A 20,261-nucleotide genomic window follows, 5' to 3' on the forward strand; every position below is an offset into this window, starting at 1 on the left:
ACCTCTTTTTAAGTTTAAACAGAATGTTTCCCCTTTAGATGTAGTCCAGTCCATTTACTGGTTTTAGTCATAGGGGAATCAATACCTGTTTGGACAACTTGAATGGGAAGGCTGTTCATTTCACTAGGATGTATTGATATATAGTTGGAGGATTGTGGGGATAAAAGTAATTGAAATTAAATGAATTTTAATAACCTATTATAATAACCTTTTATAATCTGTTTTTGGGTGACTATGAAATGAGCCACACTTTATTTGTTTAGTGTGAAGAAAAGTAGTAAAATGTGATTGTCAGAAAGTTGATTACTTATTAAATTTGCTAAGTTCTCAACTGTCAGTGTATAAGTGGTGTCAGTTGTCCAGAATAGGATTAATCCTTAGTAATTTGCTATCATCATATGTTTAAGTCACTTGTGCACTTACCCCCTGTGTCCGATTCTAATTCCATCTGATTCAGTCCTCCTTTTGCTCCCTCTGCAACATCGGCTGACGCCCCTAGACATTTGGTAGGTTCCCAGAAGCAGATTTAGGATCTTAAAGGCAGGAAGGAGTATCATCCAGAGGTCGTGGGAGCCTGTGCAGATGTTGAAGTGCTGCTTTGAAACTGGTGAGTGGGAGCCCTGGAGTCAGGTGGTGAAAGTGGGAAGGACCCTGAAAGTCAGAAATGGAGCAAATAATGGGTGAGCGTGGTTGAGTAAGCAGCCAGCTCTTGTTATTTAGAGTTAACCAAGTTTTTTCCTTCTGTGTCACTAGTGTCAATGGGCTTCAATTTTTTTTTTCCTTCTGTGTCACTAGTGTCAATGGGCTTCAATTTTTTTTCTTTATAGACTTCACTTACGAGTACATCACGACGATAAAAGATATGAGTGCGATGAATGTGGGAAAACGTTCATCCGTCACGATCACCTTACAAAGCACAAGAAAATACATTCAGGTGAGGCGCGTTTTGTAATGATGTTTTCAAGATCCTTTTCAAAAACACCTGAAAACCACATCATGTTTATTTTGGCTGTAATTTAAGTGATTTGGTGTATTTGGTCACCTCTTTGTAATGCTGGTTGTAAAAACCTTTTTTAAAAAGCATCTGAAAGAGACATAATTTTGTGACATGTTTTTTGGTCACTGTAATTTTAATCATTTGGTTACCCTTTATGACCACAAACCGTATTTTAAAATTTGTTTTAATCAAATTCTCAAGGTTTGCATTTTGCATATTATGTAGATATGTGCAGTAATTACTATTGGCACTTCTTTGAAGGAAGAAACCAAGATAATATTTCTCATTTTGATTGGATTTGAAAGAAGTTAGCAAAACGTGGATGCTTGAAGAGAGTTATTATAATTGGGTTGTTAAAGTTGATGTACTAGTGAATTTTTGAAGCCCTATCTTTGGAAGAGTACCTTAATAATCCTGATCAATTTCAGATCTTTATTCTGTATTTATAATTTTTATACTCTGGGGATTCATTTCGTATTTTCCTCTCAGATTGATGTTCAGGAAGTGCTAAAAGAGCCACCTATATGAGCACAATAATGGGAAAGAGCCATCTCTATGAGCCCAGTAGAACAGGTGATTATTATTATTATTTTAACCATAATTAAAATATAAAGTATGCAACAGATATAACATTTTCTTAAATGACCCCAATGAGGCAGGTTGCGGTTGTTATAGCCACTTTTAAGAGATGTTGAAGGTCTGATGACTTTCTCACTGGAATTGCGCATTTCCATTTTCAGGAGAATTCTAAATTCCTAATCCTAGAGGTCACATGGTTTAATTGCACACGGGTGTTAAGTTGAGACTGGTTTTTAAAGGCCAAACCTTTGTAACTGGATATAAAAATAGAGATGACATGGGGCTTCCCTGGTGGTGCAGTGGTTGAGAGTCCGCCTGCCAATGCAGGGGACATGGGTTCGTGCCCTGGTCCGGGAGGATCCCACGTGCCGCCGAGCGGCTGGGCCGGTGAGCCATGGCCGCTGGGCCTGCGCGTCCGGAGCCTGTGCTCCGCGGTGGGAGAGGCCGCAACAGTGAGAGGCCCGCATACAGCAAAAAAAAAAAAAAGAATAGAGATGACAAATTGGACTCATCTAGAATTTTCCTTTATATTTGTATTTTGGCTCATTGCAAATGTAAGAAATCCCCACAGATGAAAAATCTTTTAAAAGTAAAGCACAAAGATCTGAAAATGTTCAGGTCCTTTTTATAAACATAAGACAGCCTCATCTTAAGTGTACATTCATTTGAGGTGTTTGATATCCAGACTTACATATTCCTAAAACACATCCTGAGTTTTGAGGTCCTTTCATTTATCTTACTCTGTTACACTGAACGTCAGGGTTTGAAGTGTACAGCAAAAGGCTACTGATTCCTTCTCCAAGTGGGGAGGAGGCTTCACACCCATAAAAATAAGTACAGAGTCATTGAAGGAAGATATTTGAGTAAGAATATAAGGCAAACAGCCCAGATAAAGGGTGGCTTTACCTTCCTGGTATATGTTTTCTACCGTGTTATCTTACTGTTGGATAGTTTGTTTCTGGGGATAAAAAAAAAATTGAAATGCACCTTATAACGAAAATATTTGGGTCTTTAAGGTGAGAAGGCTCATCAGTGTGAAGAATGTGGAAAATGCTTTGGTCGTAGGGATCATCTCACTGTCCATTACAAAAGTGTACACCTTGGAGAGAAAGTGTGGCAAAAGTAAGTGAAAAGGCAGAGTTTCTCATCATCATTACCTTGATGAGTCTGGGTTGGAGGAAAGTTGTCTCATAGTTCATTTTATGTAATTGAGGTTGGGTTAATCAGCGATTTTTCTCCAGCTTCTATAGCTTTTCTGCAGACCTAAAGGAATTGAATGCAGCGTATTTTTCATACTTGTTTTCGGTTGATTCAATGGCTAGGAGGAGGTGGACATTGAAGTGAATGACTAGTATAAGATCTTGGCTTTCTTTGGGGATTTCATTTATGTTTGGTTTCAGGGGCTCTTGGAGAGCTAAATATAAATAAACATACTGCCTACATATATTGTCATTAATGTGACAGCAGTTACTGGAAAATATTTGTTGTCAGAATTTAAACCTCTTTTTATTCACACTAAACATTTAAAATGGTATTTTATTTGAAGGAGGTATGTACTGTCTTTGAACATCAACTTTTTAGCACAGTTTAGATATCCAGGCTTAACTGAGATTAGTTGTTGAGTTTAAAATGTTCAAAGAAGTTCTGTTCTTGGACTAGGTACTTGGAGCAAATGGTAAGTAATAGACTTGGTCTAGGGTGTCAAGAAACTTAGTGTAATGATATGATCAACAAAATACACATAGTATATGTAAATGTAGTAAATGATAGGCCAGTTTGAAGAAGAGTAAGGAGTGTTGATTTGTATTTCTTTTTTCCATTTTCATGTATTGGTTTATTGTTTCTTTCATTGATTTTGTTCAGTGATACACTCATTGAATCAATGTATTCATTGTAGTCATTGAACTCTTGTATTCACTAGATACAAGGAATGCTGCTAAGTGTTGGGATATAAAGATATACATGATGATGTCTGGAGTAGAAAATGAAAACTTCAACATATCGTATGAGTGGGTGGAAAATAGAACTGGAAACTCACTTGCTCCACAGATTCTATAACTGTTTTTCTCAACTCCTTTATACCCTTAAAAATTATTTAGTACTTCGGGGGCTTTTGTTTATAGAAATTATATAATATAAAAATAACATTATTGTCTAAATAAATTATATAATCATATTAGAAATTTAAATGATTAAAAATTAAGTACTTACTTATTAATTCATTTAAAGTAATAATATACCCATCATGCTAACATGAATAGCCATTTTATGGAAAATAACTACTTTACAGAACAAAAACAAATACTAAAGAGTGGCATTTTTAAAATATTTATTTATTTTTGGCCGTGCCGGGTCTTAGTTGTGGCATGTGGACTTCTTAGTTGCGACATGCATGCGGATCTTGTTCCCTGAGCAGGGATCGAACCCGGCTCCCTGCATTGGGAGTGCGGACTCTTACCCGCTGGACCACCAGGGAAGTCCCAAGAGTGGCATTGTTTCACATTTTTGTAAGTCTCTTTAATGGCTTCATAGAAGACAGTTGGATTGTCACATGTGCTCTTATGTGTTATTTTGTTTGAAGTAAATGAAGAAAATCTAGCTCACTCAGATACATAGTTGGTAAAACTAGGAGTGGAGGAATATTAAGCCTTCTTAGAAAATTGTGGTTGTTAGTCTTTGCTGCCACACCAAAACTAAACCAGTGGTAGTTTCTTCAAGTTAGCTGCAAAGAGGAATCTGAAACAAGATTCATGAAGCTTTCATACTCTTCCATTCAGTCCATTGGTGTATCTTGTGCTCTGAAGTGGATTTTTAACCTACTATAATATGCATTTGTCATTTGGAAAATAAGCGTTCACTGAGTTATGCAGATTTTCCCAATGTTACCACATTTCACAGTACAGGAACAACAAATCACACTTGTTAACATTGCTTCCAGTCTCTCAGAAGGAGAACTGGGAAGCTGTCAAGATCACAGGGGCAGATGCAAGTTTTCCAAAATTCTTAATTAGCTTGAAAGCTCAAATTTTATCACTGATAACAAATACTGTCAGTTTTTTCCCTTGAAGTGACAGGCTTACTTCATTGAATTTTCAAGAAAATGTCTGCCACCTACTCAAGTCCAGCTGTACTCTGACTTCCGTTTCCTCAAGTGGAATGGTGCTCCGTGAGGGGAGGGATCCCTGGGCTCACAGCGGGTCTCACAGGCGCCTTGAGCACACAGAGTACCCAGCGTGCAGTAGAGCTTCATGCTTCCCACCTCATCACGAGGTTAGCGGAAAGGCCACAGTGCAAAGGGTGAACTTTAATAAAATTAGTAATTTTACTGCTTTATCACAGTTGTTTTTCTTTCTGTGAGTACATCGTGGTGAAAATGTACAGTGACCATTAGTACATTTTGGTATCACTACCTTGTTTAGAGCTGAGGCACCACCACTTTTACCCACTGTTCCTTTTGCTCTTTAGTGTAAATGTCAACATCGTGAGAAAAGCAAGTCATGTTTAAAGTATGATTTTGAAAATAATTTTGATCTCGTAGACCCTATGAAAGAGCTTTGGGATCCTCTCCCCGCCAGCAGGGCCTGTGACCTGTCTGCTGGCCTAGATACTTGTGGAACCAGAATCTGTATTCTCCATGCTCTGCAAGGGCTGCTAAGGGTGGATCTAGAATATGGAGGCTTACGATCATTTCGTGGAACCAACACTTACTTCTAAGGGATAAAAAGCCATTGAAGATTTTAAACAAGAGGATGACATAATTGGATTTGTATTTTAGGTACATCACTCTTATTGATGTATGGAAGCTGGATTAGTGGTGGATAAATCTGGAGGCAAGTAGATCAACCAGTTAGAAGGCTGTTATAATCTAGGAAAAAGATGGTGAGGACCTAAACTAGGCAGTAGCGTTAATAATGAACAGTGGAAGGTACTTATTTGACCAATATTTAGGCCTTTATTGAGGGAATGGGAGCAGTCACAGGTGATTCCTCTTTCCGAGGAATTCCTGTTTCCAAGTGAGTGGTTGATTGATACCAGCCACTGAGTTAGAGAATATAACATAGGGAGATGATGAGTTTGGTGTATATTGACTTTGAGATGCTCAGTGCACACTGAAACATAAAATCCGATAGGTGGATAGTAGTCTACCTCTCAGAAGTGAAGTCTGGGCTGTGTATAAAGAATTACATGTGAGCACTTTATGTGCAGATTATTCAAGGAGAGAACGTGGAGAGTGATGAAGACTAGCACCCGCCCCCCAACCAGTCATTTTCAAATGTCTCTTCTTCTGAATGTTTTTAAATGGTAACTCCTTCAGTATCCTCTCCTTCACTTTCTGTTCACTGTTGTAAGCTGTTGGGATGTGACCTCTGACCTTACTATCCCTCTCCAGTTGCTATCAGTAGGAGTCTCTTATTGCCAAATCCAGTAGACCTGTTTAAATCCCTTTCATACTAGGCATCTCTGCTCCATGTGGAACTGTGTATCACTCCTGCCCTGAAAATCTCTGCTCTTCAGCATCTGTGTGAGAATGGAGAGATATATACATAGAGCCTGACCCATGCAGGTCCTTGTAGATTTTATCTTTTTCCTACATACACTGTGAGACAGTTTGTGTTTTGAGCATATCTGTGTTTAAAATGTCACTCTGTCCATAGTACAGACCAAGATTTCTTAGCCACAATACTACTGACATTGGGGCCTGGTCATTCTTTGTTGTGGGGTCGTCCTGTGCATTGTGGGATGTTTATCAGCATCCCTGGCCTCCACCCACTAGATGGCAGTGGCCAGTAGCACCTACCTACCCCTAGTTGTGAGAACCAAAAATGTCTTCAGGCATTGCCACATGTCCCAGGGGGGTCAAAACTGCCCCTAGTTGAGTTACCACTGCTGCTTTCTCTATGTGCCCGTGGGAACCCTGTTTGTATCTCTGTATTTAACATGGATATACATGGAATAAGATAAGCCAGGCCTACAGGTTGCAAGTCTTTTGCTAAGTTTATCAATGACACTCCCAGTTCACTAAATCCACATTATCTTTTTAAATGTCCATTTCATCAAGTAGAAGTAAGTTCCTAGAAGACAGGGCCTTGCCTGGTGTCTCTGTAGCTACTTTGTAAATGTAGAGTTGGATGAACTGAAAAGTGAGAATGGCATTTGAAACCCTAGGCATACTATTGCTATTTAATATTAGTAACAACATGCTAAACATTCCAGTAACACTCAGTGGATATGTTAAGGCCAGCTGTCTTCTAGAACATTATGGTAGCCTGTGTTTGATTTGTTTTTCCATGTACTCATTAGAAGTGAATTGCTTCCAAGGTGAGATGATATGGCTTTCCTAGTAACTATCACTTAAATGCTAATCATTTTACAAATATATTAATCCTAACAACTAAATTTTGAGTTTAGGATTGTTTAACTCACAAGTACATACTCTTAGGTACTACACTTTGCTTCTAAGTTAACTTCTGAGTAATTTATAGCTTTTTATGTCTATTAATCTACAATAAAAATAAAAGACTGGTATCTCATTCTTTTTTACTTAGGTGTAAAATTTATTTTAAGTTTATAATATTTATTTGTTATAAAGCGTACCTACCGAGGAAAAGTGTCCCCTTTTGATGAATGCAGATTTTGAGACTGCTGCAGTTTCATTTTTGCATCTATTTTAACTAAGGTACAATTTATATACGGAGAAATTCACTCTTTTTAGTGTGTAGTTCTGCAGGTTTTGACAAATGCATGCAGTCATGTAATCATTACCGTAAGTTGAGACACAGAATAGATCTATATCACCCCTGAAATGTCCACCTTTGTACCTTTGTAGTCAACCCCCTTTTACCCCTCTCATTGATTTTTTTTTTCCTGTCCCTACAATTTTTCCTTTGGTATTTTTTAACAGAAAATAATAATACAAAAGTTTGCTGATTTAAAGCTTAAAATTAAGCAGTTTAAAGTTGAAAATCTAAGGACATCTTTTATAGATTTATTTGTTGAATATAACTGGAGAAGGAAGAATCAGAGATAAGGTTGATACTTAAAAAGTATTTCCATGTTCATTTGGAGTTCTATGCTTTACTAATGTGAGAATTATATATGAAATTGTAAATGAGTTGTAACGTATTTTCATTATGTTATTTATTAAAATTATATTGAAAAGCTCAAACCATTTTATTTTCTTAGATATAAAGCAACCTTTCATCAGTGTGATGTTTGTAAGAAAATTTTTAAAGGCAAATCAAGTCTGGAAATGCATTTTCGGACACATTCAGGTAAAACCTAATGGGTATTTTGTATATATTTTTGTGTAATTATTCAGAAGTGAAATATGGACATTTATACTTTGTTGTTCTTGGTGAAATTGTTTTGTTTTTTCCCCCAGTAAGATTTTTACTTATTAGAATTGATGTCATGAACAGACAATATTCTGATCCACTATTCCATTATTATGTAAGCTTCAATACTTTTGAATATCATTTTGTAGAATTTGGGAAAATTTTTTTCCTTAGGGAATTTATTCAACTTTTAGTTCTCATCGTCCCCTTTTCTGGTTGTTTTTGGTTCCTCTATATCTATGAGATGCTCTGAAGACATTTCTTTTATTTTCTTCTCTTTTAAAAGAGTAATTAAAATATGACCTCATTGTCCCGTTTACCAATTACTGTTTTATATTTATTTATTTATTTATTTATTTTTGGCTGCATTGGGTCTTCGTTGCTGTGTGAAGGCTTTCTCTAGTTGCGGCAAGCAGGGGCTACTCTTCGTTGCAGTGCACAGGCTTCTCGTCGTGTCTTTTCTTGTTGCAGAGCACGGGCTCTAGGTGCGCATGCTTCAGTAGTTGTGGCACATGGGCTCAGCAGTTGTGGCTCGCAGGCTCTAGAGTACAGGCTCAGTAGTTGTGGTACACGGTCTTAGTTGCTCCGTGGCATGTGGGATCCTCCCAGACCAGGGCTTGAACCTGTGTCCCCTGCACTGGCAGGTGGATTCTTAACCACTGTGCCACCAGGAAAGCCCCCAAGTTACTGTTGGGTAGCTTTCCTTTTTACATAGTCAGTTGTGATTTATAGTAGAATGATTTGTTGTGATTTATAGGTAGTTTTAGTAGAATGATTTGCTTCAGCTGGTTTCCGGAAGTTATTTTTCTTAATCTTTCCTTTTTTCCCTTGGCAGTGCTACCATATATTGAAACATAGATTTTTGGATTTTTTCATATATGTTGTCATAGTTCTTGTTTGACTTCTCATGTAAATTAACAATTTTTAAAGCTTTCTTTCCTTCTTTTTAAGAAAGAAACCCATTAATGCATTTATGGCTGCCTTGCTTTATATTTACTTTGGATTTTGTCAAGCTGCTGTTCTGGTAGGGAAAAATAATTGATTTCATAAATATCAAAATTGGAAATAACTGGATTTGGGCAATTTCAATAGCAAAGAATTTCAGTAAAGAATTTATTACTGATATAGTACTGCTGTTAAAAATAAAATTACACCTCTCTCAAAATGAGAAAGTCATAATTTGGGGGGTATATAAATATATAAAAATGTAAAAAATGAGGAAACTATATTAATGCTAGTCTCCACACTAGTTGTAAGTAATATGCCTAATAAACTCATGATTTGAAAAAGTTGGTGAACTTACGAAAAGTTAATTTGAAACCACTGATGATTTAAGAATTGTAAAACTACAGGAATTATCTAGAGGAGAAAGTTAATAAGAGCTGGCTTTCTAACTGCATTAAGTTTTTCGAAAACACTGATTTGTAGTAATTAGTTGATGACCAATGACCGTGGAATTCTCAATTCTGGATATCTCAAAGTTAGTTGAAATTAGGGGCAAGTCCCTCTGTCCATTGAAAATTAAGGAAATGAGCTCTGTTGCAGAATAAGATAAAGTTTATGGCTGTTATGAAATGAGAGGGAGAAATCATTTGAAGCAGGGGTCAGCCCACTTTTTTGGTAAAGGGCTGGATAGTAAATACTTAAGTTTTTGTGGGCCAGACAGTCTCCGTCTCAACCACTCAACTTTCTGTGGTAACATGAAAGCAGCCATAGAAGGGTATAAATAAATGAATGTGACCACATTCCAAGAAAATGTTATGTACCAAAACTGGCAAGAGACTGTATTTGGCTTTCAGGCTATAGTTTGCCACCTCTTGATCTAAAGTGATCAGCAGGCTACCCAGACAGGACTTCACAGAGCAGCTGTTCCAAGAACTGGGTGCTATGCTCCCAAGTCCACTCCTGAGATTTACAGGTCCAGAAACTCAATTTTATATCTGTGCACTAATAGTTATAAGTATTCTGAGGAGTTCTTCAATAACCACTGGAAGTAGAATCACCAGAGTGTCAGCTTACTATTAACCTTCTAGAGAATGAGATATTAATGTGTGCTGGCCAAGGTGTCCTTTTCTCTTATCAAGGAAGTAGAGTTGCTAAATTTATTCATCAGAAGGAGAATTGCTAAATGTAGTTATAGAATAAAATTAGGTAATAATTGTATGGAATCATTTACTGAGGAAATGGTGAAGGATGCTGAGCCATCTTTCCTGTTGTAACAGTGCACCTCTCTGGTGATGAGAATAATTGTGTTCCCCAGATTCCTTTTCTCTAGTGCAGGTACCCTTACTGCATTGTCTGTACTGTTAGATTCTTGTTTTTTGGAATACCCTTGCCGGAGTCCCTACAGACTTCTTCTCTTCCATTGTTCCTTCTTTAGAAGAGGTACAAATAAGTGATTGGTTTTAGTTTTGGCCAGGTCAGTACCCTTAAGTGCTTCAAATGAATAGATATGATCAGCGCCTAGCCCAGGACTTGTAAATAGTAGGTGCTTAATAAATATTTATTCAAGGAATGAATTTATCATGTTTTCCTACAACTACCCTCTAAACTCATGTATGTTTTCAAACCACACAATTAGAGAAATTCATTGGAAAATGGATATAAGATTTTTTTCTACAAATGTCTTATTCTCATCTCTTATGTGCTTTGCTTGTGTAATCCTCAGAGTAGTAATTATGTCTATTCAGCAGTAGTCTTGTTGAGATGTAATACATTCAGTTAAAATGGGTATAAAGCTGATAAATTTAGGGCTTGATTTTAGACTTGGCAGAATTTTTAAGCTGTTTTTTATTGAAGTATAACACATAAAGTACACAAATGAATTTTTATAAATGAGTGCTTCTATGTAACCACCATTCAGATCAGGATGTAGGACATTCAGAACTCCAGAAGCACCCTCCCTGGCCCCTCCCAATCAGTAACCTCCTTGCAAAATAATCATTATTTTGACTTATATCACCATTAATTAGTCTGTCTGTTTGAACTTCATATAAATGGAATCATACAGTATGCGCTCTTTTGTCCGGTTTCTTTCAGTCATATGTCTATGAGATTCATCCATGAAAGTAGTTTGTTTCATTTTCATATGAATATATCAAAATTTATTTATCTGTTTTACTTTGATAGACACTTGGTTTGTGTTTACTTGGGTCTATTATAAATAAAGCTGCTCTAAATATTCTTGTCTATGATTTTTCATACACACTGCATTCATTTCTCTTGTGTACATGCCTAGCCCTGGGATTGCTGGCTTATAGGATATGCATATGTTTTACTTTGGTAGACACTACTAACCAGTTTTCCAAGGTAATTGTGACAATTTACCTCCTACCAGTAGTGTATGGTGTATGAGAATTCCAGTTGCTCCACATTTTCACCAATACTTGATCGTGTCTCTTTTTTTAGCCATTCTGCTGGATATGTTGCACTGTCTCAAAGTGGATTTAATTTGCATATCTGTGATGAGTAATGATATTGAGCACCTTTCCATACACTTATTGGTCATTGGCTATTCACTTTTATGGAACACATGATTCATTCTTCTGCTGATTTTCTTAAATTGGATTGTCCATCTTTTTCAGATTGATTTATGGGAATTCCTTCTATATTCTGGGTATGAGTTCATTGTTGGATATCTAAATTACAGGTGTCTTCTAGTCTGTGGCTGGCTTTTCCACTCTAGTAATGATATCTTTCAATGACTGAAGGTCCCAAATTTTAAAGAAGTCTTGTATCAGGTTTCTTCTTTCTAGTTAGGTTTATTGTATCCCCTTTAAGAAACTTTTGCCTACCCCAGGGTCATTAATATTTTTTCTTTTGCCTTCTGACGATTTATTTTGACTTACATATTTAGATTATGAACTTTATCTTATTTTTGTGTTTATTATTAGGTAAGGTCAAAGTTCTTTGTTTTTTTGACATGTGGTTATCTAGTGGCCCTAGCACCGTTTATTGGAAAGACCATCCTTGCCTCAGAGCATTTCAATGGCCTATTTGTTTTAAGTTAAGTGATCATATATGTGTGGTTTGTTTCTGGACTCTCTTCTGTTCATTGGACTATTTGTATATTCTTTCACCATTACTATACCATATAAAGTACTGTGGCTTTCGATATCTTGTAGTGTAAATACTCCAACTTTGTTCTTTTTCATTGTCTTTCTTATTCTTTTTCCTCTATGTTTTCATCTGAATTTAGAAACAGCTTATAAATTTCCAAACACAAATACCTTCTAGCTACTTTTGGATTTTCTAAAGCATACAAACTGGCCATCTGTGAATAATCACAGTTTATTTCTCCCTTTTTAAGTCCTTGCATCTCTCTCTCTCTCTCTCTCTCTCTCTCTCTACCTTATTGCTTTGGTTCATATCATCAGTGGTATATTGATAGTGGAAATACTTGTCTCCAGGGAAAAGCTTTCAATATTTCATTACTGAGTATGGTTTTTATAGATTTTTGTAGATACTGTTTTTCAGATAAAGAAATTATCATCTGTTCCTAGTTTAGTTAGAGTATTTGTCATGAATAGGTGTTGAATTTTATCAGATTTTTCCCTGCTTTTATTGAGGTGATTATATATTTGTTCTTTATTATTGTGATAAAATACACTGATTTTTGTTTGGGGTTTTTTTTTTTTTTTTTTTGGTCTATGGTCATGAGACATACTGTCTATTTTTTTCCTTGTTATGTCCCTAACAGGTTTTATTATGACTATGCTGGCATCAAAAAATAATTTGGGAAATAATACATCTTTTTTCAGTTAACTGGAGGAGTTTATATAATATTGGCATTATTTCCTCATTACTATTTGGAAGAATTCACTGATAAATTCCACTGAACTTGTTTTCTTTGGAGAAAGGTTTCAATTAAAGATTCCTTAATAGTTTCAGAGCTGTCAGATTTTCAATTCTTGTTTCATTTTTAAGGAATTTTATTTAATCTAAAATATAAAATCTATTGGCAAAATTCAGAGTATTATTTATCTTTTAATGATTATAGGATCTTTAGTGATAACCTTATTTTATTCCTATTGGTAATTTGTTTTTTCTTTCTAGAAATTTGTTGATTTTATTAATCTTTCAAAAAACTACTAGATTTTGTTGATTTTTTTTTCTCTTTTATATTTGTTGTATATTTCTTTTCTGCTTTTCTCTTTTTTATTCTTTCTATTTTATTTGGATTTAATTTCTGTCTTTCCCTATCTTCTTTATATAGATGCCTAACTTCATTAAATTTGGCATTTCTTATTTTTTATTATACATATTTTAAAGTTCTAAACACTTTAAATACTGCTTTAGTTACAGTTCACAACTCATTTTATATTTTATGTTTTCATTAGAATTCAGTTAAAAATAGTTTTTAATGTCTTCTGATTTATTCTCTCATTTGTGCTTTATTTTAAATTGTACTGTATTGCCCAATTCCTAAATATTTGGGGATTTCTAAGTATTTTTATGTTACTAATGTCTAGCTTAATTCCACTTTTGTCAGAGAATGTATTTTATTCAAATATTCTGCATTCTAATATGATATTTTTGTCTACTTATTCTATAAGTTACTGAGAGCTATATGTTAAAATCTCTAACCTAACTGTTGATTATAAATTATCTATTTTTCATTTTGAGTTTTTCAGTTTTTTGCCTTATATATTTTGAGGCTGTGTTATTAGCTATGTACAGATGGTTATATCTTACTGTTGATGGTCCTTTATATCATTGTAAAATGTCCCTTTTTATGCTGGGATAAAGGACCAGCTCTCTTTTGGATAATATTTATGTGGTATTTTTTTCTTTTTACTTTCAGTCCTTATATGGGCCTGTATTTAAGATGTGTGTCTTTGGAGTATTATTTTATTATGGTAACCTCTTTTAATCAGGATGTTTAGTTCATTTAAATGTCACATGATTTCTCATTTATTTGGGTTCAAATCTGTCATCATGCTATTTGTCCCGTCTGTTTCTTGATGCTTTCTTTTTCTTGTCTTCATTTCCTTGTAATTATGAAGTATTTTTATTACCCATTTTCCCTCAGTTTACTTGTTAATTGTATGTTCTTTCAATATTCTTTTAGTGGTCACCTTGAAGATCACAACATGTGTTCTTCTTAAATTATTAGAGTCTATCTTAAATTAGTTCTTGATCTCTTTTCTAGACAATTCAAAGACCTTACGACACCTCATCTCTCTCAGCCTTTACGTGTTATATGTATTTTAATTTTACATATACTTTAAACCATGTAAAACATTATTATTTTGTTTGTTTGCTTTAAATAACTCATTTATTTTTAACCATATTTACCCTTTACTCTCCACTCCTTCCTTCATGACCATTTTCCTTCTTCATGTAGGATTCCCTTTTGTGCATATCTGCTGGCACCAAATTCTCTTAGGTTTTGATTGTCTGAAAATGTTATTTTACTTTATGGAGACTATTTGGCTGACTATAGAATTTACATTAGCAGTTATTTTTCTTTCAATATTTTAAATGTGTCATTTTTTTCCTCTTTGACCTTCTCTAGTGTTTGTTGAAAAACATACTGGCAGTCTTATTGTTGCTCATTTAAAAGAAATCTCTCTTTAATTCACTGCTTTTTAAGATTTTTCTGTCTTTGATTTTCAGTAGTTTTATTATAGTGTGCCCAGATGTGTTTTGGGGGTTGTTTTTTTTTTTTTCTTTCTTTTTGTATTTTGTAAGATGTGTAGAACTTATTGCATCTATGACTTGTCTTTCATTTAGGAAGATTCTCAGTCAATTTTTCTTTCAAATACTGTTTTTGACCTATACTCTTATTTTCTTTCTGGGACTCCAATTATATGTATGTTAGACTGATCACTTTGTCTTATGTACCCCTCTCTTGCAAATGGCTTACAATACAAGTTTATGATGTAACAAATCTGTAGGTGAGAAGTGTGACCCAAGCTAAAACCTCGGTGTTGGTAGGGCTCCATTTCTTTCTGGAGGCTCTAGAGGAGAATCTGTTTCCTGCTCATTTGGATTATTGGTAGAATCGATTCTTTGAGTTGCAGGACCAGGGCCCAGGTTCTAGTTTTTTAACTGGTTGTAAGCTGAGAGCTTTCTCAGCTTCTAGAGGCTGCCACATTCCGTGGGTCCTAGCCTCCTTCTTCCATTTTCAGAACCAGCAGTTCGGGATTGAGTTCTCTTGTCACAGCTCTCTGACCTTTTCATCTTCAGTTATCACTGCTTTTAAAGACCCACGTGATTAGATTGGGCCTACCTGGTTAATCTCCCCACTTCAGGGTCTTTAACCTTAATCATATCTGCAGAGACCCTTTCACCATGTAAGGTAACAAAATCATAACTTTCGGGGATTAGCCAACCACCCTGGCTACTGTAGGAATTTATGTTTCATGGGAAAAAAACAAAAACCAAAAACTGCTGTGTGAGAACCTGACTCAGGAAGAATTGAAAACTGGCCAAGCTTCCTTATTCTTTTTTTTTTTGCGGTACACGGGCCTCTCACTGTTGTGGCCTCTCCTGTTGCGGAGCACAGGCTCCGGACGTGCAGGCTCAGCGGCCATGGCTCACGGGCCCAGCTGCCCCGCAGCATGTGGGATCTTCCCGGACCGGGGCACGAACCCGTGTCCCCTGCATCAGCAGGTGGACTCTCAACCACTGCGCCACCAGGGAAGCCCAAGCTTCCTTATTCTTGATCCTCATCAACTCTCCTTATTCTAACATCAGGCTAAACATTGGTGTTACTACTTCTCATTCTGATCCAAAGAACCAGGTTAATCGAGTTGCTGTTTTAGCTTTTATCCTTCTTGGGTGGGAGGAAATCAAATGCTCTAGTTTACAACTCTTTTAGGGAATATAGTGGGAATAATAGCAAGCAAGCAATAATGACAACAGCCTAGGTTTATCAAGTACTTACCACGTGCCAGTGTAATGCTAAGCACTATTATTTCATTTTCTCATTCAGTCCTTTCACCAAGTCTGTGAGGTAGGTACTGTTATTATTCCATATAACAGGTGAGGAAACTGTGCTTAGAAGTTGGGGAGCTCGCTCCAGGTTTGCCTGGTAAATGGTGTAGCTAGAATTCAAACTAAGATCTTTTGGATGTTTGAGCTCATTCTCTTTACCAGTTACTATACTGTCTCCACTTTGTGATGGCATGCATTACTGCTTTTATTAAGTTTGTGTAAGAATTCCCATGGAAAATTTGCTACTTAATTAAAATCATTGTCTTACCAAGTGACTGCGTTTTACAGTTAATTTCATTTGTGTTCATACAGGTGAAAAACCATACAAGTGTCAAATTTGCAATCAATCTTTTAGAATTAAGAAAACTTTAACAAAACACTTGGTCATTCATTCTGATGCCCGGCCTTTCAACTGTCAGCACTGTAATGCAACATTTAAGCGGAAAGACAAGCTGAAATACCACATTGACCACGTTCATGGCATAAAGTCACCTGACGATCCTCTCAGTGCTTCTGAGGAGAAGCTTGTATCCTTGCCAGTAGAGTACTCATCCGATGATAAAATCTTTCAAACAGAAACAAAACAATATATGGACCAGCCCAAAGTTTACCCGTCAGAAGCCAAGACTATGTTGCAGAGTGTGTCTGCTGAAGTGTGTGTCCCTGTAACGCTGGTTCCAGTCCAGATGCCTGACACTCAGAGTGACCTGGTGCGTCACACCACTACTCTCCCTCCACCTTCTCACGAGATCTTGTCGCCACAGCAGCCATCCACTGATTACCCACGAGCAGCTGACTTAGCTTTCCTGGAGAAATACACTCTTACTCCTCAGCCTGCAAATATAGTTCATCCAGTCCGACCTGAACAAATGCTAGATCCTAGAGAACAGTCTTATCTTGGAACGTTATTGGGCCTTGATAATGCCACTGCTGTACAAAATATTTCTAGTCGTGAGCATCATTCATGAGTAAATCTAAGCATTCCACAGACTTTTTCTGTGGTTACGTGTTAATGGTAGCCTAGAGCTGACAGCTTTTAACTTAGTGGGGCTGCTATTTTTTCATTTTCTCTAGTTTCTCAAGTCCTCAGAACCATTTCAAATCAAGAAAAATATGTATCTCTGTTTACTGAACATATGAATATTTGGACATATTTTGAGGTATAATATTTGAAATGGACATTTTTATGATTTTTTTAAAGGCTAATGCTAATTTTTAATGGTTTCTTTAACTTTTCAAAACTATTAGCTGTTAACATTATGAGGGTATTTGTTTTTAGTCATCAATGGAAATTTTTATTCTTCTTTAGTCTCATTCCTCATTTCTCCCTTCCCCATCTTCCAAACAAGTGTTAAGGATGATGTAGCTTTTAAGAAAGAATACAAGAGTATATAGAACTGATAGTTGCAACTGTTCCTTATCCTAACTTAAGTGTCATGATTATTTCTTCCAGATTTTTAAAAACTGAAATCAGGAATTTGAATTTATAAGAAAGTCTTGGATAGTTGGGTGTTCTTTTTTCATCCGGCCATAATTTCAGTTTATGACTATCCTTTGGTCTTTTGACAAACTCAAAGCCAGAAAGCTAACTAATGCAGGATTAGCTCATTAAAGGGAATGTAGAATTGAAATAATTACCCAGATGGTTGGTTTTTGCCTGTGCTTCAATTATTGTGAATAAGAAATGCAAATACAGGTCTAGGCATTAAATTACACAAGTTGAAAATGTGTTAAAAGCAAAATATGACAGTTTTAACTAGATATTTTTCAAGGTAAGTTCACCTTATGTATTTTGCCATTTATTTCAGAAACAATAATATATCACAACATATATCTTCATCTTACTATGGGAAGGGCAGTTATAACTAATTAGTGAAAATTTAACAAGCTACTTTTGGTCTCATTTACCTTTGCTAACTGAAACTCTGGGAAATAGAACCTACAGATTTCATATATGATTGTTAGAAGAGGTGCCAAACAAACATAAAATTTGTGTCTAATTGAACTTAATGTTTTTTAATTAAAGGGAACCATTATTTGTATACAGATTTACATGTAATCTAGATCTTTATTTTTGCTTTACAATAAGCCTAATGTCTGTAATTATCCTTGATTTTTATTTTTGTATGAGACAAAAGTTGAGGACTTGGTAAAAGTAAATAGCAGTTGGAGCAAAGCCTCACTGATTAAAATTAAATGAGGAAAAAGTCAGTCAGAATTGTAAAATAACCTTTAAAGATGTGCACTTTCCATATTTTCAAGTCAGTTTAAACTTAAACTAGGATGTTTCCTAGTAGAGCTGCTTAAAGGGTTAGAGAATAGGCAGGGTTGATTTATTATTAGCATGTCATTTGTATGTAAACTACTGGAAAATAGCAATTTTAAGAGTTTTCTACTTCAGTTTTGTTTACACTCCTAATTGCTTTAAGCACTTTTTTTGTGTAAAGTCTGGCCCAGCCCTTGTGAAAAAAATCACAAATAAAATAATGAAGTTTTAGTGAATAAAATTTAACCACTTAATAATGTGGAAACTTGTTTCCTGAAGCACTTAAGAAATGAAGGTACTTTACAGGAATACTCACCACACTAATGGAAATAAAACAAAAGAAAAAAAAGTTGAGAATTAGGGCAGTTAACCAAAGTAGCTCATATAAGTAATAAAACCAACTTGAGTTTTGCCTCATTTATTAAAGTTTGGTTATAATTATCCTAGGACCGATAGATACTAGTTATGTATTAATTCTTTATAAAGCATTCTTACTTTCGTGTGGAAATGTTATGTCTGGAGTACTTACATGATAGAACTTGACTATATGAGGTACTATTATTCTGTCTTTCAAAATGACTTTAAAAAATACATATCTTTATGATTTTTATCATAAAGACCTGCAAGACTTAACTAAAAAACTTAGTATGATGAAAAGAAATCATATCTAAAAGTGTACCCTGCCTTGCATATAAACCAATGTAGAAAAGTTTGGACTTACAGAAAGGCAAATGGTATATATGTATATGTGTGTGGTATATTATATGTTTGGTAGCAGAAAAAGAGGGTGTTGCGGTGTTGCATTTTCAACATTCAAAAGAATACCTTGCTTTTTGAAGGTATTGACTTTAGGGTTCTTTTAATAATAATCTCCTAATGCTTTAAATATATGATTTGATTGTAGGAATTGGTTTACAGTATAGAACTTTTCTGGAATACATCTCTTATATAAAGTGAAACATAATTATATTTAGTTATTATTGTAGATAACAAACTTGAATAGTAGTTTACTGTTTTATACAATGCTTTCACAGTTATCTCATTTAAACCTCATAACCAGCTCTGAAATAGAAATGACATACTGTATTCCCATGTTAGAGATAAAGAATCTGAGGTTAAGCCTACATCATTAATAAGTGGCAGAGCTACTAATAGGGAAAGAAATGGAGCATTAATGAATGCTTACAAGGTGCCGGGCACTGCGTTTTCTCATGTAATCTTGAAAACAGTCTGGGAGGTAGGTAGTATAATTCTTATGAAGAAATAACCTCAGCGGGTGAACAGACAAACAAATCTGCCTCTAATTTCCAAATTAGAATATACGAAATTTTACAATTGTGAAAACCTCATGGATTTGAGCAAACTGAATGTATATAAGTTTTTGAAGTTGGCACAAAAAAATATGAAATGAGGCCTGCTCTTTTCAGTTAACCTTTTGTCACATTGTGATTTGGAGCATTTTGAACAAATGCTCCATTAACTCTAAAACCCATTAATTCTGTAAATTTTATACTTAAAATTTTGAATCTTGCAACTAAGTTTAGCCTCATGCAGAATTTTTTATTTTATGAGCATAATTTATTGTTTTAAATTAATTTTGTAGTTGATAGCAGTTAGCACTTATTATGTAAATTGAATAATTTATGAAATGTAGGAATTTGTTAACCTAATCCATTTTTACTTAAATGTACCAAAGATTTTTAGTAGGTATTAAAATAGTTTAAAAGAATTTAAATTCTTTGTTGTTTGAATAAATATGTGTCCAAAGAAGCACAGTTGAAGTCCTAGGATTATGGATTTTTTTAAAAAATCGTTTGAATACTAAGATTAAATGTTTGTGTTTATATGTATAAAAATGAGAACAGAAGAAAATACTCTGGGAATAGTCATACTGACAAACCAGTTACAAATAAAAATACTCAGTTTTCCTCAGTTTAATTAATTGAATGTTATCTTTTAAGTGGACACTATTAAATGCTAAAAATAAGCTTACTTTTTACACTACACTATTAATTAATTTTGCCTTAGAATTTTTTTTAAGACAAGCTGAAGATTTTTTTGTAAGAAACCCCACCTATTTTTTGCAGCCTAAAATGCTATTTAAGATTAGGGTTTGTTCTTCATGCCAGCAAGATTTCACCAA

The 20,261-nt window shown here is 35.1% G+C and overlaps 1 protein-coding gene across 1 annotated transcript in view; it reads left to right on the forward strand.

Annotated features, from left to right (window-relative positions):
• ZBTB41 (zinc finger and BTB domain containing 41) overlaps positions 1 to 17,223 on the forward strand; it is a 45,870-nt gene extending 28,647 nt beyond the window's left edge. The window contains exons 8-11 of the mRNA XM_082675827.1: positions 828 to 934; positions 2,593 to 2,698; positions 7,760 to 7,848; positions 16,165 to 17,223. Coding sequence (XP_082531953.1) covers positions 828 to 934; positions 2,593 to 2,698; positions 7,760 to 7,848; positions 16,165 to 16,820 — 958 coding nt within the window. The 3' untranslated portion in view covers positions 16,821 to 17,223. The remainder of the gene's footprint in view (positions 1 to 827; positions 935 to 2,592; positions 2,699 to 7,759; positions 7,849 to 16,164) is intronic.
• Positions 17,224 to 20,261: the final 3,038 nt, after the last annotated feature.

The sequence above is a fragment of the Grampus griseus genome (assembly GCF_964374135.1).
Source record: "Grampus griseus genome assembly, chromosome: 1".
NCBI classification, from domain to species: Eukaryota; Metazoa; Chordata; class Mammalia; order Artiodactyla; family Delphinidae; genus Grampus; species Grampus griseus.